The sequence below is a fragment of the Capra hircus genome, chromosome 21 (assembly GCF_001704415.2).
Source record: "Capra hircus breed San Clemente chromosome 21, ASM170441v1, whole genome shotgun sequence".
NCBI lineage: Eukaryota > Metazoa > Chordata > Mammalia > Artiodactyla > Bovidae > Capra > Capra hircus.
The window spans coordinates 18,886,126-18,905,936 of NC_030828.1; the positions used below are offsets into that span (position 1 = coordinate 18,886,126).

Here is a 19,811-nt window from a genome sequence, read left to right on the forward strand (position 1 = left end):
TTCAATGTATGTTCAAGTAGCAAGAATTTTGCATCTTCTCGTAAATCAGGGTAACAATCCTTTATGCATTTGAGGAACAAGAAATCCCCAGACAGTCTGAATTCAAAGAAAAGCTGCTCATTCAGAATGGAAACCAAAACCTCTAACTCAAATTTGAACCAAGAACAACACACAGGAACAATGCCGTACTCTTCAAACATATTTCAGTATCTGGTTTTCTTTTTGAGGTCTGTTAAATGAAGCTGGATGTCTCTTGGTGAATACATTAAGAACCTGGGGAAATTCCTTTCCAAGCCACAGATTTTAGTGACAGTTTGAAAGCAAATCTTGTTTCATGTGGATCTCGGGTAGGAAGTAAGACGGGGGTGATCAACTCACCCCAGTACCTACAGACAATTTCCTCATTAAAGCTGATTTTATTTTTGCCCCAGTTGTAACTCTTATTCAATCGATACTGAGTGCTCCTATGTACTAGACTTGTTCTAAAGGGTCAGAGTCCTAGCCTGGGAGAGCTGTCGACTTAAAAAAATACAATCTAAAAGTTGAGAGTTATGTTTTATTCAGTGGGATTTTTAGGACTTCTACCCACTCCAGTATTCTTGGGCTTCCCTTGTGGCTCAGCTGATAATCTGTTGGCAACGCGGGTGACCTGGGTTCGATCCCTGGGTTGGGAAGATCCCCCTTAGAAGGGAAAGGCTACCCACTCCAGTATTCTGGTCTAGAGAATTCCGTAGACTGTATAGTCCATGGGATTGCAAAGAGTTGGACACAACTGAGTGACTTTCATTTCAGGCCAGGGAGATGGTATCTGAAGTGGCCCTGAAAGAGTTAGCTGCTCCAAGGAGGTGAGGGAAGGAGTCAGGTTATACAGAGGTTTTGAAACAAAGTTTCACAAAAAAAAAAACAAACAGAAAGTTTTTAACTTTTGTAACAAAAGTTTTGCAAAAGTTGTGGGTAGTCTGAACTTCAAAAGATTATTGTTAATTAAAGAAAACCAGATATCCCAAGGGCTTCCCAGGTGGTGCTAGTGGTAAAGAACCTGCCTGCCAATGCAGCTAGATGTAAGAGACGTGAGTTCGATCCCCTGGAGAAGGGCACGCAACCCAGTGCAGTATTCTTGCCTAGAGAATCCCATGGACAGAGAAGCCTGGCCGGCTGTGGTCCATAGGGATGCGAACAGTCTGACATAGCTTGCATGCATGCACAGACATCCCAACTTAAGGAATTCAGTGTGTTTCTATGCATGGGAAGACGCAAGCATCTGGGCTGTCTGGAGTCATTCCTCTCACATGCATCTCCGCTATCCCGGGCCAGTATCCTGTGTTCTTTTCACATCCTGAGCTCCCTTGGGCTCACCATACGGAGAGTGGCTACACTCCGATGACTGTTAGATTGCAGGTACCCTTACCTTCCTGAGTGCCCTTAGGGTTCACCAGTTCACACTGGAGGGCTACCCTGCTGATGATGGTGACATCCTTGTCTACGGATATGGCAGGAGATACTCCATTTCTCAGAGCATCAGTTCAGTTCAGTTCAGTTGCTCAGTCGTGTCCGAATCTTTGCAACCCCATAGACCACAGCACACCAGGCTTATAATCCCTAGGTAATATAGCCAGGCTGGTGGGGACTCCCCCTAGGCCTGCTTCTCCTTGTCCTCAAACAGTGACAGCATAGCTGGAGGCAGAGCCCTTCAAAGGCAGACATGACCATTTCTGAGACACCCCTGAGCCGGTGGAGGCCCTAGGGCTCCCTCACTGCCTCCTTGCCTCTACTGGGTCAGCGGTGGGGGCTAGCCCTCCTTGCGTCCCAACCTTCTCCTGCCCTTCCCAGTGAGTAACCTCAGTGTCCCAAGAGCCAGTTCTCACTGCCCCCATGAAAGACCTCACAGAGCATTAGATTTGGTGATGGCTCCAGAAGTTGTAGGACCGTCCGCAGGCTCCAGTCCCGGGGATGTTTCTTTTCTGAGCAGAGGGTGAGAAACAAGAGACAGATGTTGCAATCTACAACACCACATCAGCCGTGTCACTGAGGAGGGGCGGGCTTGAGGGAGTAGGTGGAGGGGCAGGGGCAAAGAAAGATGGGACACCCAGACACAGAGCCAGTGGCCAGCTTCGTCAGTCCTGACTCAGGCTACGGAGCTCCTGACAGGCCGGCAGCCCTGGGAGATGAGGCAGCCCAGCCCACGTGCCTGGCCTCCGCCCCTGACTTCACTTGATAGCAAACCAGAAACTGAAACAGGGTCAGGATTCCCGGCTTGAAGTCAGAGATGAGTCACTGCTAAGAGCAACTGCAGTAGCTGAGAAAGGGGCATCAGAGAGGCAGGCAGGTGAGAGTGGGGGACAGGATGGGGGCTTCCAGACATTTCTCCGGGGCGGTGGCCAGGGGTGGTGGTGGGAAGGGAGCATCTTGATCCCGAGGCTGCCTGGCAGGACCCAGGAGAGGCCATGGGATTGCCGAGTGAAGAGGCTGGTTGGGGTGGCAAGCAGCCAGCTTCTCTCTGCGCCAGGTGGTTGTGGCAAAGAGCAGGGCAGAGGGTGTAGGCTGCCTGGGAGGTGGCTGAGGATGCCTGGGACCTCGGCCGGCCTCTCGAATGATGGCTTTCCTGCCGCCCTGTCCAGCACATCTGAGGGTCCTGGTGGAATATGGCAAGGAGCGCGGACGTGGTAGCCATGGACTGTGAGATGGTGGGGCTGGGGCCCTCCCGGGAGAGCGGCTTGGCTCGCTGCAGCCTTGTGGACTACCACGGCTCCGTGCTGTACGACAAGTTCATCCGGCCCGAGGGTGACATCACTGACTACAGGACCCCGGTCAGTGGAATCACAGCTCGGAACATGGAGGGGGCCACCCCGTTTGCCGTGGCCAGGCTGGAGGTAAGCGAAGGGCTGGATGCCAGCCGGGCCAACACACACACGCCCCCACGTATACACGCTCCTCTGGTGCTTCCCCTGGGTGCTGACCTGTGACCTGTAATTCCAGCCATGTCCGACTCCCCACCACCCCTGCACCAACCAGGGCGTGAGAAACCCATTGGTGTGGCCATCGCATCCCCAAGGATCAGACATCAGACAACCTTAGGCTCGCCTCTAGGAGCAGCCTTCACGGCATCTAGTCCACCTTGCTGGTCTCATGATGGGGACACCGTCCTGCCTGATGCTCCCTGCACACTGATTTGGGGGCTAGATTCCCCATTCTCTCCCCTACAGTGGCTGCCTCCAGGGAGCCCGGCAGAGGAAGTGGGGATGGATGGGTTTTGGAGGCCCTTACCGGGAGGGGGCCCCTCCCTGAGCCCCCGGGAGAGCTCGCTCCCAGACCCCCACAGGCCATCCGCCCTTCCAGGTGGGTGGGGCGTGCCAGAGCCTCCCAGTCCTCTTGCCCTCCAACTTGCGACACCTCCAGTTTACTTTCTGTTTCTCTGAATCACTCAGTGAAAAGGAAACTCAACCTCTCTAGAAGCGGCACCAGGGTTTAGTCATTTCTGGGAAGGTGAGCTCAATTTGGGGAAGTTCAGGAAGAACACAAAGGCCCAGGGTTCACTTTAGTCCCACGTACTGCACATGTGCGCGCTCCCTGTGCCAGAGATGAGGCCACAACAATAGCCACTGTTTCCCGAGCACTGGCTACTCACCGGATGCTCCCCGAGTTCCATCTGGGAGCTCATTCACGCCTCACAAAGCAGCCTGCCAGGAGCGTCCTCTGCAGCTGCTAGGTCAGGGCTAAGAGGGCCAGGTTTGAATCCTGGCTTTGCCCCTTACCTGCTAAGTGACCTTGTGCAGGTTCCTTGAACTCTCTGTATCCCATTTCCCCGACGGGAGTGATAACAGTAGCAATCTCACAGGATTATTGTGAGGACTGAGAAAGGGCTTGGAAAGAGTGCCTACAGAAGTATTAAAAACCTGTTAACTAGGGACTTCCCCAGTGGTCTGGTGGTTAAGACCCTGCACTTCTGGTGTAGGGGGTGCAGGTTCAATCCCTGGTCGAGGAACAAAGATCCCACATGCTGCGTGGCATGCCCAACACACACACACACACACACACACACACACACACACACACACACACACACACACACACACACACCAGAATAAACCTGTTACTTGTTAGGATTCTTCCCTTGTTCCCATATTACAGATGAGGAAACAGAGTGTCTGAACTAAATGTTGGTTTGCTAGGGCTGCGGAAACAAAGTACCACAAAGTGGTTTAGACAAGAGAAATGTCTGTTCTCACAGTTCTAGAGGCTAGAAGTTCCCGGCCAAGGTGTCAGAAGGCTCCTTCTGAGGAGGGAAAACCTGACCTGGGTCTCTCTCTTAGCCTCTGTTGGTTTGCTGGCCATCTGTTTATTTGTTCATGTATTTTGGGCTGCCCTGGGTCTTTGTTGCGGTGCACAGGCTTTTTTCTCACTGGTGTGGAGCACAGGCTCTAGGCGCGCAGGCTTCAGTAGTTCCAGCGCACTGGCGTGGTAGTTGCAGGCTCAATATTTGTGGCTTAGTTGCTCTGTGGCATGTGGAATCTTCCTTGACCAGGGATTGAACCCACATCCCCTGCATTGGCAGGCAGATTCTTATCCTGCTGGCCATCTTTGATGGTCCTTGGTCTGGAGAAATGTCACCCCAATCTCCACCTTCATGCTCACGTGGCATTCTTCCTCTGTGTATGCCCCTGTACCAGATTTCCCTTTTATAAGGACACCGGTCATATTTGTTAGGGCAGTGGTCCCCAATCTTTTTGGTATCAGGGACTGGTTTCATGGAAGACAGTGTTTCCATGGGGCTGAGGGGATGGTTTCAGGATGATTCAAGCTCAGTAGGGTTTACGCTCTTCTGAGAATCTAATGCTACCGCTGATCTGAGAGGAGGCAGAGCTCAGGTGGTAATGTGAGTGATGGAGAGCGGCTGTAAATACAGGGGAGGCTTCGCCTGAGCCTCCTTTCACCTCCTTCTGTGTGGCCTGGTTCCTAACAGGCAACGCACTGGTAGTTGGGCACCCCTGTGTTACAGAACCAACATACTCCATTATGACATCATAACAATAACATCTTCCATGACCCATTTCCAAAAAGGTCACATTTTGAGATGGTTGGGGCTTTCCACAAGCGGATTTGAGGGGGAACATATTCAACCCATATCACTGAGTATCTCTTACAAGTTCAGATAAATAGAATGTAAAAGGCTCAAAACCTCTAGACCTGTGTGTCCAAGAGAGCATCATCTGTGACTAGTGAGCACGCTGAAAAGTGGCTGGTCTGAACTGAGATGTAAACATAAAATATGCACTGGATTATGAAGACCTGAATGAAAAAAAGAACCATAAAATCCCTCGATAATGTTTAACATGGAATATATATTAAAATGATATTTTGGTATGTTAGGTTAAATAAAACATGTTGAAAGTGATTTAACCTATTTCTTTTAACTTTTAAAATATGGCTGCTGATGATTTAAAATTACGCACGTGGCTCACGTTATGTTTCTTTCTATTGGACAGCACTGTTCTAGAGTTGCTAACAGGATACTACGGAGCCCAGAGGAGCCCACAGTACATCAGGGTGGTTCTAGAAAGGCTGCACGAGGCTGGTACTGTTTGCCGAAGGGGTGGGAGGATTCAGTGCCTGCAACTCAGTGTGTCATAGGGAGCCACTGAAGGTTCTTGAGCGAGAGCATGGCAGGATCAAAACCACTGTCAGGAAAACCTGAACTGGGGTGCTTGGGGAGACTGGATGGGAGTGAGGAAGGAGATGACAGTAGAGAGGAGAGTCAGAGAGACTGAGGAGCAGTTGCAAGGATCTTAGTCATCGGCAGCATCCGGAGGATGGGCAAGAAGGAACGGTTAGGACCGAGAACAAGAAGGGGAGGGCAGCACGAAGGAGAGGTGGGGCTGTTGGCGCCGATGGGAGGCCCAGGGCCCCTGGGAGGAGCTGCCCATACGCAGATCCCCACTGAGCAGTCAGGTGGGCAGCATGGCATCTCTTCTCCTCCTTCCCCGTCCCTCCCCACCCCAAGGTGGAAGAAGGGGCAGAAGAGTCCAGAGCAGGGGAGAGGAGGCGGCAGAGAAATGCAGTTCCCTGGACGCCCTCAGGCACCGGCCTGGGAGTCAGGACAGCTCGGTCCTCATCCACACTCGGTGTTGAAATGCGTTTGCTTTTCAGCTGGAGATGATGCCCTTCCGGCGTGTAACAGAGTGCTGCCCAGAGTAGGCGCTTCATAGCCATTCAAGAGGGCTCCCCAGGTGTCTCCAGTGCTAGAGAATCCGCCCACCAATTTGGGAGACGCAACAGACACAGGGGCAATCCCTGGGTTGGGAAGATGCCCTGGAGAAGGAAATGGCTACCTCTCCAGTATTCTTGCCTGGAAAATCCCAAGGACAGAGGAGCCTGGGGACTATAGTCCATGGGGTTGCAAAGAGTTGGACACAGCTGAGCACACACACTCACACACACACACTCACAGCCGTGCCAGGAGGGAGGCGGGATTAAAGGCAGGGCAGCTCTTGGGACCCACCTTGGGGTTCGCGTTTCCTGCTCGGTCACTGGCTGGTGTGACGTTTGGCAAGTTATTGTTGAGGCTTTCTGAGCCTCTGTTGTCTCTCCAGTGAAGGGGGAGCTAGTGTGTCCTCCCTGGCCTGTGAACGCTGGGTGTGGCTTTGTGGTCTGCAGTTCTAAGCACAGTGCCTGGTTCGGGGTTGACTGTCACTCCAAGTGCTCCGCTCCTGGAGAGGGCAGGGCAGAAACTCAAATATTACATCCAGTCCCCTCTGCAACTTCCCCTGAGAGCCGTGGGCTTAGATTCTGGTCCTCGTTTTCTGCACAGGGTAAGCTCCCTGCTCATCTCTCCTACCCGGCTGTCAGAGGAACTTCCCCAGGCCTGGCTCAGATCACAGTCCCCACTCTCATCCCCACCCCCTGGTTCAAATACCTGCAAAGGCTGCCCGTTGCCTAGAGTCCCCCTAACCCAACGTCCATGGTCCCCCAAACCCCACCTACCTACCTTTTCTGGCATCTCTCTCAGCTCAGCCATCACCCCCCAGTACTTCAGCCCCATCCCGTCCCCCTCCCATTCCCCATTCCTTCCCCTAGAAATACTGCCGTCCTGGCAGGCTCAGGCCAGGGGAGTCCTGTGTGATGCTCTTCCTCTCTCCTCACCCTCCCCACCCCCAACCCTATCCACGTGGGAATCTCACCCTCCTTGCTATAGCCCGCACTCTTGGCATGCAGGATCTCAATTCCCCGACCAGGGATCAAACCCGTGCCCCTGCAGTAGAAGTGCAGAGTCCTGACCCCTGGACCGCCAGGGAAGTCCCAGAGACGGCATGCTTTAGAGCTTGCCTACCCCCCACATGGGTCTGCCTAGCTCTGCAGCTCCTGCAGGGTATCTTATCTACCCCACGTTGGAGACTGTGATTTGAACATAACAGGTGCCCTGAGAATGTTTTGGGACTGGAGTTGAACTGATTTTCAGGAGTCCTGGGGCTTACCAGGTGGCACTAGTGGTAAAGAACTCGCTTGCCAATGTAGGAGAGAGACCTAAGAGACACAGGTTCAGTCCCTGGGTTGGGAGGAAGATTCCTCGGAGGAGGGCATGGCACCCCACTTCAGTATTCTTGCCTGGTGGGCTGCAGTCCATGGGGTCACAAAGAGTTGGACACGACTGAGGTGATTTAACATGCACAGGAGTCCTGGCAGCTGCGTGGACCAGAACTGCCTCTGCCTTCATGCTGGCCTTTGCTGTCAAGATGCAGTAATACATGCAGGGGGCAGGGAGCAAGCACAGTGTCTTCAGACTTGGCTGGACGTGGGTCCAGTCCCAGCTCTGCCTCCTGATTGCCCCATTTCCTCCGGCTTGTTGCTAAACCTCTCTGTGACATAGGGGTGATGTGAGAAAGTAGCGCAGGTGTATCCAGCAAGGTGTCCAGGCCCTGTTCTAAGCACTTTCAACACACCGCTACCTTTACTCCCCACCACAGCCTGGAAGGTAGTCTCATCACTCCGTTTTATAGATGAGCAAACTAAGACACAAGGCTGAGCAGACTGTCCAAGGAAGGGGAGGAGCAAAGACTCAAATTCTGTCCCCGGGACTTCCTCTGCGATGTTCCAAACCTGTGATCAGGGTGTGAATCCTGTGAATTCACTTAACTGTGAATGCTAAGAGCCTGGTGGTGTTTTTCAGTCATCAAGTCGTGTTCGACTCTTTTTAACCCCATGGACTGCAGGACGCCAGGCTTCCCTCATCCCTCACTATCTCCAGGAGTTTGCCCAAGTTCATGTCCACTGAATCGATGTTGGCATCCAACCATCTCATCCTCTGTTGCCCTCTTTTCCTTCTACCTTCAATCTTTCCCAGCATGAGGGTCTTTTCCAGTGAGTCGTCTGTTCGCATCAGGTGGCCAAAGTATTGGAGCTTCAGCTTCAGCATCAGTCCTTCCAGTGAATATTCAGGGTTGATTTCCTTTAGAATTGACTGGTTTGATCTCCTTGCAGTCTAGGGGACTCTCAAGAGTCTTCTCTGTGCCTGGTGTACACACAGTGTCAGTGCAGCATGAGGATGAAGCTGAGGGATGAGGCAACTGCCATTATTTTCTTTTTGTTTTAAGATATATATATATATATTTAAATTTTTTATTTATTTATTTTTGACTGTGCTGGATATTCACTGTTGCAAGGGTTTTTCTCCAGTTGCGGCGAGTGGGGTTACCGTTTAGTTGCAGTGCACGGCTGGGCTCTAGGGTGAGACGGCTTCTGTAGTAGCAGCTCCCGGCTTCCAGAGCACAGTCTCAATAGGTGTGGTGTACAGGTTTAGCTGCTCTGCTGCCTGTGAGATCTTCCCAGATCAGGGATTAAACCTGTTTCCCCTGCACTAGTAGGCAGATTCTTCGCCACAGAGTCACCAGAGAAGCCCCCGTCATTTGTTTTCATGAACGAAGACATCGAGACACATTGACCCCACTCGTCATCCTCAGTATTTTAATCCCAAAGGTCAGGCTCATAGAACCCGAGATGTACGGGGGAACTCGCCAAAGGGCAGAAGTCTATTAGCCATTTATCAGACCCGCAAGGCCAGGTGACACCTCTCAGGTGAGTCGAGGTTTCTTGCAGGCATTTTCCAAAGGCGGCTCACCAACCTGTCTCTTCCTCCCATGGGAATGGCGAGTGGACCAGGCTAGCAGTGAGCCATCGACCAGGTTGTAGAAGCCAGGCGGGCTCTGAGGAGCCGCTAAGCCCGCTAGCCCACCTGGGACACCCAGGAGCAATGTGGCCACAAGGCACTGAAGCTTTGAGGGGACCTCCCTCACCCTGTTCTCTTTTTTAGTTTTTGTAATGGTGTTATATTGCTTTTATTTATCTTAAATATTTGTTTACTTGACTGTGTTGGGTCATCATTGCCGCACTCAGGATCTTTGCTGTCACATGTGGTATTTTTTTTGGAGGGGCACACAGGATCTAGAGCATTCAGGGTCTGTAGTAGAGGTTGTCTGGGCTCAGTGGTTGTGGGACGTGGGCTTGGTAGCCTTGCAGCATTTGGGAGCTTAGTTCCCTGACCAGGGATCGAACCCATGTCCCCTGCATTGGAAGGCAGACTCTTAACCACTGAACCACCAGGGAAGTTCCGACACTGCTTTTATAATGCAAGGTAATTGCCTTGTTATCTTCTGACACCTGAAGGTCTGACTGTCATCTAACACAGTTGTTCTCAGTGCACCGTGATTCTGCCCCCAAGGGGACATTTTTAGCAACATCTGGAGGCATTTCTGATTGTTGTAAGTGAGGCGGGGAAGGCTGTCGCTGATATCCAATGGCTTGAGGCTAGAGATGGTGTTAGACATCCTACAACGCACAGAACACACACTCACAACAAAGAAGTATCGGGCCCCAAATGTTAGTAGTTCCAAGCTTGAGAACCCTGGTCTACAGAGAGCCCCATAAGCCAGGCTGTCAGCACAGGAGGGAACCTGTGAGGAGACCGAGGTCCAGAGAGGGGCAGTGACTTGCTAAGGACACACAGCAGGCTGGGCTACAGCTCAGTGCCCAGATTCAGAGCTCTCACCTGACAGGTCAATGCTCTTTTTAAAAAAAAAAAAAAAATTTTATTTATTTGGCTGTCTTGGCTCCGAGTCGAGACACACGGACTCTTCATCGTGGTGGATGGACATCTCTCTGGTTCTGGCTCGCAGGCTTGGTTGCCCCTCAGCACGTGGAATCTTAGCTGCCCAACCAGGGATGGAACCCACGTTCCCTGCGCTAGAAGGCAGATTCTTAACCACTGGACCAACAGGGAAGCCCCTCAACACTCTTTTAACTCATGTTTTAATCTAATGATGATGGTCAATAACTGGTAACTCACTTTTTAAAAAACCCTAAGTTTTCTATTTATTTGTCTTATTTCTGGTTGTGCTGCGTCTTCGGTGCTGTGTGTGGGCCTCTCGCTGCAGTGGCTTCTCTTGTTGTGGAGCACAGGCTCTAGGCGTGGGGGCTCTGTATGGAGCATGGGATTAGATGCTCCGCGGCATGTAGGATCTTCCTGCAGCAAGGACTGAACCAGTGTCCCCTGCATTGGCAGGCAGATTCTTATCTACTGCACCACCAGGGAAAGTCTGTGACATACTTTTGTAAATAAATGCTCTTCTAATGTTAACCTGGTATAGTGAGTAGCATCCACCCCGTGACTGGGATTGGAGAATGAGAATGATGCTGTGAGTTCGCACATAGAGAAACTGAACCTTGTGAGTCATCGTAGTTTAGGTGGGAAACAGAAAGGAAGGAAGCCACGGTGGCTTGTGAGCAGAGTGGTTTCAGCTATACCAGTGACATAGCCCTTGCCTGGGTCAAGGACCCTGTTGGGGTCCGCACACCTGGAATGTCTTTCTGAGGCTCAGCCAGGTGAATGAGGACAACTTTGTCATCCAGGTTTTCCATGGGTTAAGCAGCCTTGTGGGAAGCAGACCCAAGCTAGGGGCCAGGACACCCGGAGAGCCTGGCAGGGAACAAGAGGAAAGAAGGGGTCCAGGGCCACTCCTGACGATCAGAGTAGGGGACCTCCAAAAGGGCAGCATTCTTCAGAGTGCCTTATGATCACCTCTCCTGGCCCCAAGCATGAATGCATGGACAGATGGAAAGATGGATGCATGATGGGAGCAGCGGGCTCTGAGGGGCCGGACAGACATCAGAGCTGGCATTTCCAAACTTGGCAGATGGGAGGAATACCCTGGACCATTTGCTAATGCCCCTTCCTGGTGATGATGCTTCAGCTAGTCTGGAGTAGGGCCCCGCCCTCTTGTCTTTTAACAAGGGCCCCCGGTGATTTTTTGATCAGGCCCATCTGGGAAATACTTGGACTAGAGGGGAAACACAGTGGAAAGAGGATGCGGGCAGATTCCTGCACCTGGGCCTGTCATTCCCCTAATGAGTGGCATGGTACACACCACCCAGCACCCCCTGTCCCTGTGGGTAAGATGCTATGATAATCCCCGCCTTATAGGACCCATATTTTGGAATCAGAAATCTTTACTGAGGGCTGTCATGGGTTCAGCAGTGGAAATTATTAATTAATTAATTTTTTCTGTTATATGATGTTTTATTTAGGGTTATTACATCACTGTTTTTTTTTAAAGTTTTTATTTTGCATTGTTCAGTTCAGTTCAGTCACTCAGTTGTGTCCATCCCTTTGTGACCCCATGAACTGCAGCACTTCACTCCAGGCCTCCCTGTCTATCACCAACTCCCGGAGTTTATCCAAACTCATGTCCATGGAGTCAGTGATGCCATCCAACCATCCCATTCTCTGTTGTCCCCTTCTCCTGCCTTCAGTCTTTCCCAGCATCAGAGTCTTTTCAAATGAGTAGCTCTTTGCATCAGGTAGTCAAAGTATTGGAGTTTCAGCTTCAACATCAGTCCTACCAATGAAAACTCAGGATTGATCTCCTTTAGGATGGACTGGTTGGATTTCCTTGCAGTCCAAGGGGCTCTCAAGAGTCTTATCCAACACCACAGTTCAAAAACATCAATTCTTCAGTGCTCAGCTTTCTTTATAGTCCAGCTCTTACATCCATACATGACTACTGGAAAAACCATAGCCTTGACTAGACAGACCTTTGTTGACAAAGTAATGCCTCTGCTTTTGAATATGCTATCTAGGTTGGTCATAACTTTCCTTCCAAGGAGTAAGCATCTTTTAATTTCATGGCTGCAGTCACCATCTGTAGTGATTTTGGAGTCCCCAAAAATAAAGTCTGACACTGTTTCCACTGTTTCCCCATCTATTTGCCCTGAAGTGATGGGACCAGATACCATGATTTTCGTTTTCTGAATTTTGAGCTTTAAGCCAACTTTTTCACACTCCTCTTTCACTTTCATCAAGAGGCTTTTAGTTCTTCACTTTCTATCATAAGGGTGGTGTCATCTGCATATCTGAGGTTATTGATATTTCTCCAATTAATCTTGATTCCAGCTTGTGGTTCATCCAGTCCAGCGTTTCTCATGATGTACTCTGCATAAAAGTTAAATAAGCAGGGTGACAATATACAGCCTTGATGTACTACTTTTCCTATTTGGAACCAGTCCGTTGTTCCATGTCCATTTCTAACTGTTGCTTCCTGATCTGCATACAGATTTCTCAAGAGGCAGGTCAGGTGGTCTGGTATTCCCATCTCTCTCAGAATTTTCCACAGATTTTATATTGGGGTATAGCCAATTAATGGGACTTCCCCAGAGGCTCAGTTGGTGAAGAATCCACCTGTAATGCAGGAGACCCGGATTTGATCCCTGAGTAGGGAAGATCTCCTGGAAGAGGGCATGGCAACGCACTCTAGTACTCTTGCCTGGAGAATCCCATGGACTGAAGTGCCTGGCAGGCTACAGTCCATAGGGTCACAAAGAGTCAGACACAACTGAGCACATACATAGCCAATTAACAAACAATGTTGTGACAGTTTCAGGTGAGCAGTGAAGGGCCTCAGCCATACACATGTGTGTGTGTGCACTCAGCCGCTCAGTCATGTCTGACTGTCTGCGACCTTATAGACCATAGCCCTCCGGGTACCTCTGTCTATGGAATTTTCTAGGCAAGAATACTGGCATGGGTTGCCATTTCCTCATCCAGGGGACCTTCTAAACCCAAGGATGGAACATGCATCTCTTGTGTCTCCTTGCAGATTCTTTACCACTGAGCCACCTGGGGCTAGGAAGCCCTAGCCATTCATATATCTATTCTATTCCCCAAACAGAAATTATTAAGTTCAACTCTGAAATTAATAATGCTAACACAATCCCTAGATTCTCAACAGATGGCAATAATAACAACTGTAATGATAGTGACAGGTTCAGGCAGGTCTGGACAGGGCATCTCAGCAGTCAACTCACCCGCTGTGTGACCTGGGCAAGCCTCTTACCCTCTCTGATCCTCAGCCCTCTCCACTGTAAAATGACATTAAGAACACTCTTGTTGTGAGGCCTCATGATGAGGTGTGGAAAGTACCTGACCCAAAGCCAGGCAATGAGAACGGGTGGATGAATGTCCCTTTCCCCCACCCCCTCCAGTTCTTTCCAGGAACCTGAGCCTCCACCCAGTGCATTGGACACATTTGCCTCATGACACTGATTCAGGGCAGGTTGGCAACTAGTAGCTCACACAGCCCGGAGGCCCTGCCAGCTCACCTCCACACCACCCTGGATTTCCCTTTCTGCCTTGCCTCAAAAAGTCCGTGGAGCTCACCTCTCCAGGCTCTCCCTTTTCAAAGAGGGAAACTGAAACCCAGAGATGGTCCTTGACCTCCCTGAGACCACACAGCAAGTCCCAGAATCTTTGTCCTGAAGAGTTGACATCTCTCTGCTGAAGAGACAGTTCTCCTCCTTTCCCTGCCTCTTCATCCTCCTACTTCTTGTCCACTTCATGATGAGTCTCATGGTCCTGTATGTAACCATGCCCGCCCCCCCCCCCCCCGTGGGATGCCCGCCCCCTGTGGGGACCCTCAGGAAGTGATGAATTTCCTGGGAATACATCCCACGATGACTTGGCCCTCTTAGCCTGGGATCGGCTACTGCGGTTGACTCTGGGATGTCACAGACCCCTCAGGGCTTGTGTGAACTAGATCTGAGTCATCTCCTAGGCAAGAAAACAGGCCCACTGTTCAGAAACATAAAAGATGTCAGCAAGGAAAGGTATGTGACCCCCAGCTGCCCAGCACAGCCACATCCCCTGGCCCTGGGCCTCGACCCTTCCCCTGCGTGCTGCCCGAGCCCTTTCCTTCACATGAACTGTTCTCCTCCAGCCTCTGCTCAGAGGTTGTGTGCCCTCATCGCTCAGGGGGCCTCCAGACCTCCAGCATCCGCACCACCTGTTAGAAAGGCAGAATCCCCCAGTCGAATCCAGATTTTGGTAAGGTTGACTAGCTGATCCCTAAGCCCAAGTGTGACAAACACTGATGTCTCTCAGGAGTGGCCCAGCTTCATTCTTGGAGCTTTTTCTCCAGTCCCTAGGTTGGGCAGGGGTCTGTCTGGAGGAAGTGTTAGTTGCTCAGTTGTATCTGACTCTGTGTGATCCCATGGATTGTCTCCTTTATCCAGGGGATTCTCCCAGGCAAGAATATTGGAGCAGGTTGCCATTCCCTTCTCCAGGGGATCTTCCCAACCCAGGGATCAAACCCAGGTCTCCTCATTGCAGGCAGACTCTTTACTGCCTGAGCCACCATTCCCAACAAAACCTCAGTAATGGAGGGGCTGATGGTGGGATGGACCCACCCTGTCTCCAGTGCTGTGACTGTGGACAGGTCCCCTCACTTTTAAAAAAATTTACTTATTTGCCTGCATCATGTCTTAGTTGCGGCATGCAGGATTTTTGTTGCATCATCGAAGATCTATCCTTGCAGTGGGTGGTCTCTCCAGTTGACACATGCTGGCTTATTTGCTCCATAGTGTGTGAGGTCTCAGCTCCCCAGCCAGGGATCGAACCCACATCCCCTGCATTGCAAGGTGGATTCTTCACTGGACTGCCAGGAAGTCACTTCTGGGAGACTCGGCTTCTCTTCTGCAAAGTGGCCACAAGGGGGAGCAAATCAAAGGTCCCACTTGATGTCTGGGGAAGCAGCTAGCAGCAGAAGCAAGACACTGGAGGGTGTTAGCCACCTAGAGGTTCCTTCCTGGGCACAGAGGAAGAGATGAAGGCTGCTGAAGAGCTATCCAAGGTGGGCCTGAGATGGCTATGAGCTGCTGCCCAGACGGCACCTAGGACAGCTTGCCCCAAGCACTCCCCCAACCCCGTCTTCCCCAGGGGCAGCCAAGAGAAGGAAAGGTGACGCCTCTGTGTGGCCAGTGACTGAGGCTGTCCATTTGGCCACCGTGGGAAAGGAGGTGAGAACAGAAGCAAGAGGGGTGGCCTGGGCACATGGGCAGGGCGCTGGGCTGGGGCACTCTCCGGGTCGCCCCCTGCAGCTTGCCCAGGGTACTGGCAGAGGCTGGGAGCAGGAGGCTCTTCCATATAACACGGTATGACAAGCAGGCACTAGAGCCGTGCCCGCTGGCTTTGAGGGCTGGCCCTGCCATGAACTGCCTGTGTGACTGTCCCAGTTATCAAATGATGCTTAGCAAGTCACCCCAAAACCAAGTGCTCCAAACAATGTCAATATTTATGTCACCCACGCATCTGCAATCCGGGCAGGGCTCAGACAGGGACAGCTGATCGGCTGAGGCACCTGGCCGGCCCGGGGTTGGAATCACGGGGTGGGTCACTCACCCACCTGTCGTGTGGCTGGGGCTCCTTGGGCACAACTCCGTAACTCAGGGTGGTTTCCGCAGCATGGTGGTTTCAGGGTGACTCAGGGATCCTGGGACACTGGTTCCATCGACCAGTGAGACATCACACAGCCTGTCTCATATTCAAGGTGAAGGGAATCAGATGGCATGTTTCCTTTTCTTTTAAAAATTTGACTTATTTTTGGCTGAGCTGGATCTTCTTCATTCCTGCATCCCGAGTGGGCTTTCTCTAGTTGTGATGAGCAGGGGCTACTCTGCGGTTGTGGTGCACAGGCTTCTCTTGTTTCGGAGCACGGGCTCTACACTCAGGCTTCAGCAGTTGGGGCGCCTGGGCTCAGCTGCTCTGCAGCATGTGGGATCTTCCCAGACCAGGGATCGAACCCATGTCCGCTGCATTGGCAGGTGGATTCTTAATCGCTAGACTACCAAGGAAGTCCTAGGCTCTGTCTGTTCTGAGAGGAGTGTCAAGGAATCTGCAAATATTTAAAAATCATCAGAATCACCTTGAGTAAATTACTCCACTTCTTGATAGTTCAGTGGTTTTCAACTGCAAAATTCAGTTAAACACAGCCCTCCCTCATAGCTGTACTGGTTTTCTACAGCTGTTATAACAAAACCACTGGGTGGTTTAAAATAATGCAAATTTATCATCTTACAGTTCTGTGGTTCAGAAACCCAATGGGGGTCTCATTCTTCTGAGACTGAAGTGTCCACAGGGCTGTATTAATTTCTGGAGCCTCCGATGTGTGTTAGGTGCTCAGTCACGTCCGACTCTTTGTGACCCCATAGACTGAAGCCCACCAGGCTCCTCTGTCCATGGACTTCTCCTGGCAAGGATACTGGAGTGGGTAGCCATTCTCTTCTCCAGGGGATCTTGCTGACCCAGGGCTCGAACCTGGGTCTCCTGCATTGTGGGTAGATTCTTTACCCTGTGAGCCACTAGGGAAACCCTGGAGGAGGCCTGGTGAAGGATTCGTTTCCTTGTCCTTCCCAGCTCCTAGCTTCTTGTGTTCCTGACTCTCAGCCCCTTCCTCCACTTCCACAGCCAGAGACAGACCGTCAAGTTCTCAAGTCAGATCTCTCGGACCTTCACATAGAAGGACCTTGGGATTATGCTGGGCCCCTCTGAATCATCCAAAAACTCTCCCTAGCTTTACTTTTGGTTTCTCTGGGTCTTTGTTGCTGCATGTGGGCTTTCTCTTAGTACCTGGACTAGGGACCAAACCTGTGTCCCCTGCATTTGGCAGCTGAATTCTTAACCCCTGGACTATCAGAGAAGCCTCAGAAACTGCCCCTCTTTGAAGGTCATCTGATTAGCAACCTGAAGTTCATTTGCAGCTTTTATTTCCCTTTGCCATGTAACATGTTTACAGGTCCTGGGGATTAGGAAGTGGGCATCTCTGGGAGGTTATTATTCCACCTGCCACAAGAGGGTTGTTGAAAGGATTAAATAACATCATGTATGTGATGAACATCAGCAATGCCTGACTCATGGGACAAACTGTTAGTCACTTACTTTTGTTCCACTCTTTGTGACCCCACGGACTGTAGCCTCCCAGGCTCCTATGTCCACGGGATTCTCCAGGCAAGAAAAGTAGAGTGGGTTGTCATTCTCTTCTCCAGGCGATCTTCCCAACCCAGGGATCGAACCGGTCTCCTGTGTTAGCAGGCAGATTCTTTACCCTCTGAACCACCAGGGAAACTCCCAAGGCAACCACCAAAGAAGCTAGGATAGGCCTTCGGGCAGAACTAAGCTGTTGAAGGTGATGAAGGGCCTGCTCCAGCCTCTTTTTCTCCCTGATAGATATGTGCCAAGCCCAGAGAGGGATGGTGGTTTGCTCATGCTCACACAACAAGTCCAGGAGGGGCTGCTCCTGGCCAGCCCCCTTGATGGCACTGCGTTGTCCCAGACCCACCTGGAAGGGCCCCGGGTGACGTGTGGGGCCTGTGTCTTCCCCGCCAGATCCTGCAGGTGCTGAAGGGCAAGCTGGTGGTGGGCCACGACCTGAAGCACGACTTTAAGGCGCTGAAGGAGAACATGAGCAGCTACGCCATCTACGACACGGCCGCTGACCGGCAGCTGTGGCGCGAGGCCGGCCTGCAGTACTGCCGGCGGGTCTCCCTGCGCGTGCTGAGCCAGCGCCTCCTCGGGCGGCGCATCCAGGTGAGGGCCACCCCGTTACCTGGCGGGGGTGGGGGGCTGGCCTTCCCTGCAGGACTCTAAAGTCCCCCAGTGCCTCCAGAGCACATATGTGGCCCCAGAGATGCTCTGCTCACCCCAACTTCCCCATGTAGTCCTGAGAGGCTGTGTGCTCTGAGAAGGTGCGGGCTGCTTGTCTGGCAGGCACCGCGTCTATCTGAGCGCTGACCCGGGAAGCCTGTAGGGTGAGGCCAAGGGCCAGGGAAGGGAAGGCAGCCCATCAAGGTGATTTAGTTTGTTTTCAGGTAGGCCCATTTCCCTGTGGGTAACTGAGGCTTCACCCTCCAGCCCACCTCGGGAAACTGTGTATAGCACAGACCTCGGGTGTCCCCAGGGAGCCACACCGATTACACACAGCGCCCATCAGGCTGCGGCTGATAGTGCTCTCGGGGCCCCAAATCCGAGCCCCAGGCGGGGGCAGGCGTGTGCTGGGAGCTCACCAGGGCAGAAGGGCTCAGGGAGGCTGGCTGGACACTGGGAGCTGTGGCCACTTGTGCTCGGCGGATGTTTAAGAAGCACCTACTTGGGGCCAGGCTGGACCAGAGGCTGAGGACCTGGGTGAGCAATGTCCTGCCGGCCCTTGAGAAACTCTTGGTTGAAGGGAGAGAGGCCCATGACCTGTCCATCAACACATCTGAGCTCAACACATCTGAGCGGGGAGGGCAGGTGTCCTGAGCAAGGACGGAGGACAGGGTCAGGCAGGACACCAAGTCTGAGTGGAGGGTGCAGGTGTGTCTTAGCAGGATGGCCTGGGGAGGGGAGAGGCTGAGCCCCAGTCTGCGGAATTGGGGGGCAGCTTGTCTGGGGAGCAGGAATATGCAGGAGGCAGGGGATGGGCGTGAGTTTGGGCCCCTCTGCAGGGCTTGTGGCACCAGGGACCGAGGACAGAGTGTCAGCTCCTGGCCTCACTGAAGAGCCCTGTTCTCAACGTGCTGAGCAAGGAGCACTCTGGAGACATCTGTGTCCGTGTTCCTCGAGCCCTGGGCTCCTGTGAGAACTGCTTGAAGCCTGGCCTGCTCCAGCCACCAGCTGAGCCTGTGTATCAGGGGCTATGGAGACTCACCCTGACCCGCTTCAGCCCTGGACTCAGGCTGTCAGCAGGGAAGGCCCGGGTCCCATGGCGCCTGGATTCATCCCCTGTCCCCTCTCTGTCCTGTGTCTGCAGGACAGCGTGCTGGGACACAGCTCGGTGGAGGACGCCAGGGCAGCCATGGAGCTCTACCGCATCTCCAGGAGAATTCGAGAGCAGTGAGGGCTGCCCGCCTGGTGGAGTCCAGCCCCTCCCCGAGGACAAGAGACCTTTTGTCTCTTCGGAACAAAACCTCTGTCGCTTTTGTAAAATACATTTTTAGCAATAAAATAGCTCTATATTTTCTCCACTCCCTTGGATCCTCCTCTTTTTCTGTCTTCTCTCTGAGCCGGGCATTGGTGGATCCCACCCGGCACTTGAGAGGGCAGCCAACATGAACTGGGATGGGGGCTCAAGTGTTCCCATCACTTAAGGGATGTCTGTGTTAAGGAGTGTCAGTTTCCTTAATGTCTTGAGTCTGCGAGTCTGAGAAGAAGTCCATGTGACAATTAATACAATTAATTACCTCCACCTGCCTTTCTAGCTGCATTTATACCCAGAAAGGGGAACGGTTTCCTGAGGATAACACCCAGGTCCAACATTGTGCAGTAGAATAATCTGCAGAGTTGTTATTTTAATTGCTGACTGGGTCCCTCTTCAGCTTCACTGAACCAGAATCCCTGGATGTGGAGGTTGGGGTTGGGCGTGGGGGTGAGGTAGGTACCTGTTAGTATTTTGACCTCCAGAGGTGATCCTGATGCATAAGACATTCAAGTCACATAAGGTACCTTTTCATCACCCTGGTAC

The 19,811-nt window shown here is 52.1% G+C and overlaps 1 protein-coding gene across 1 annotated transcript; it reads left to right on the forward strand.

Annotated features, from left to right (window-relative positions):
• On the forward strand, positions 2,058-19,308 carry ISG20 (interferon stimulated exonuclease gene 20). Its single transcript, XM_005694942.3, has 4 exons — positions 2,058-2,326; positions 2,619-2,870; positions 17,699-17,899; positions 19,101-19,308. Exons 2-4 carry the CDS (start codon positions 2,643-2,645, stop codon positions 19,185-19,187), a joined length of 516 nt encoding a protein of 171 aa, XP_005694999.1. The 5' UTR covers positions 2,058-2,326; positions 2,619-2,642; the 3' UTR covers positions 19,188-19,308.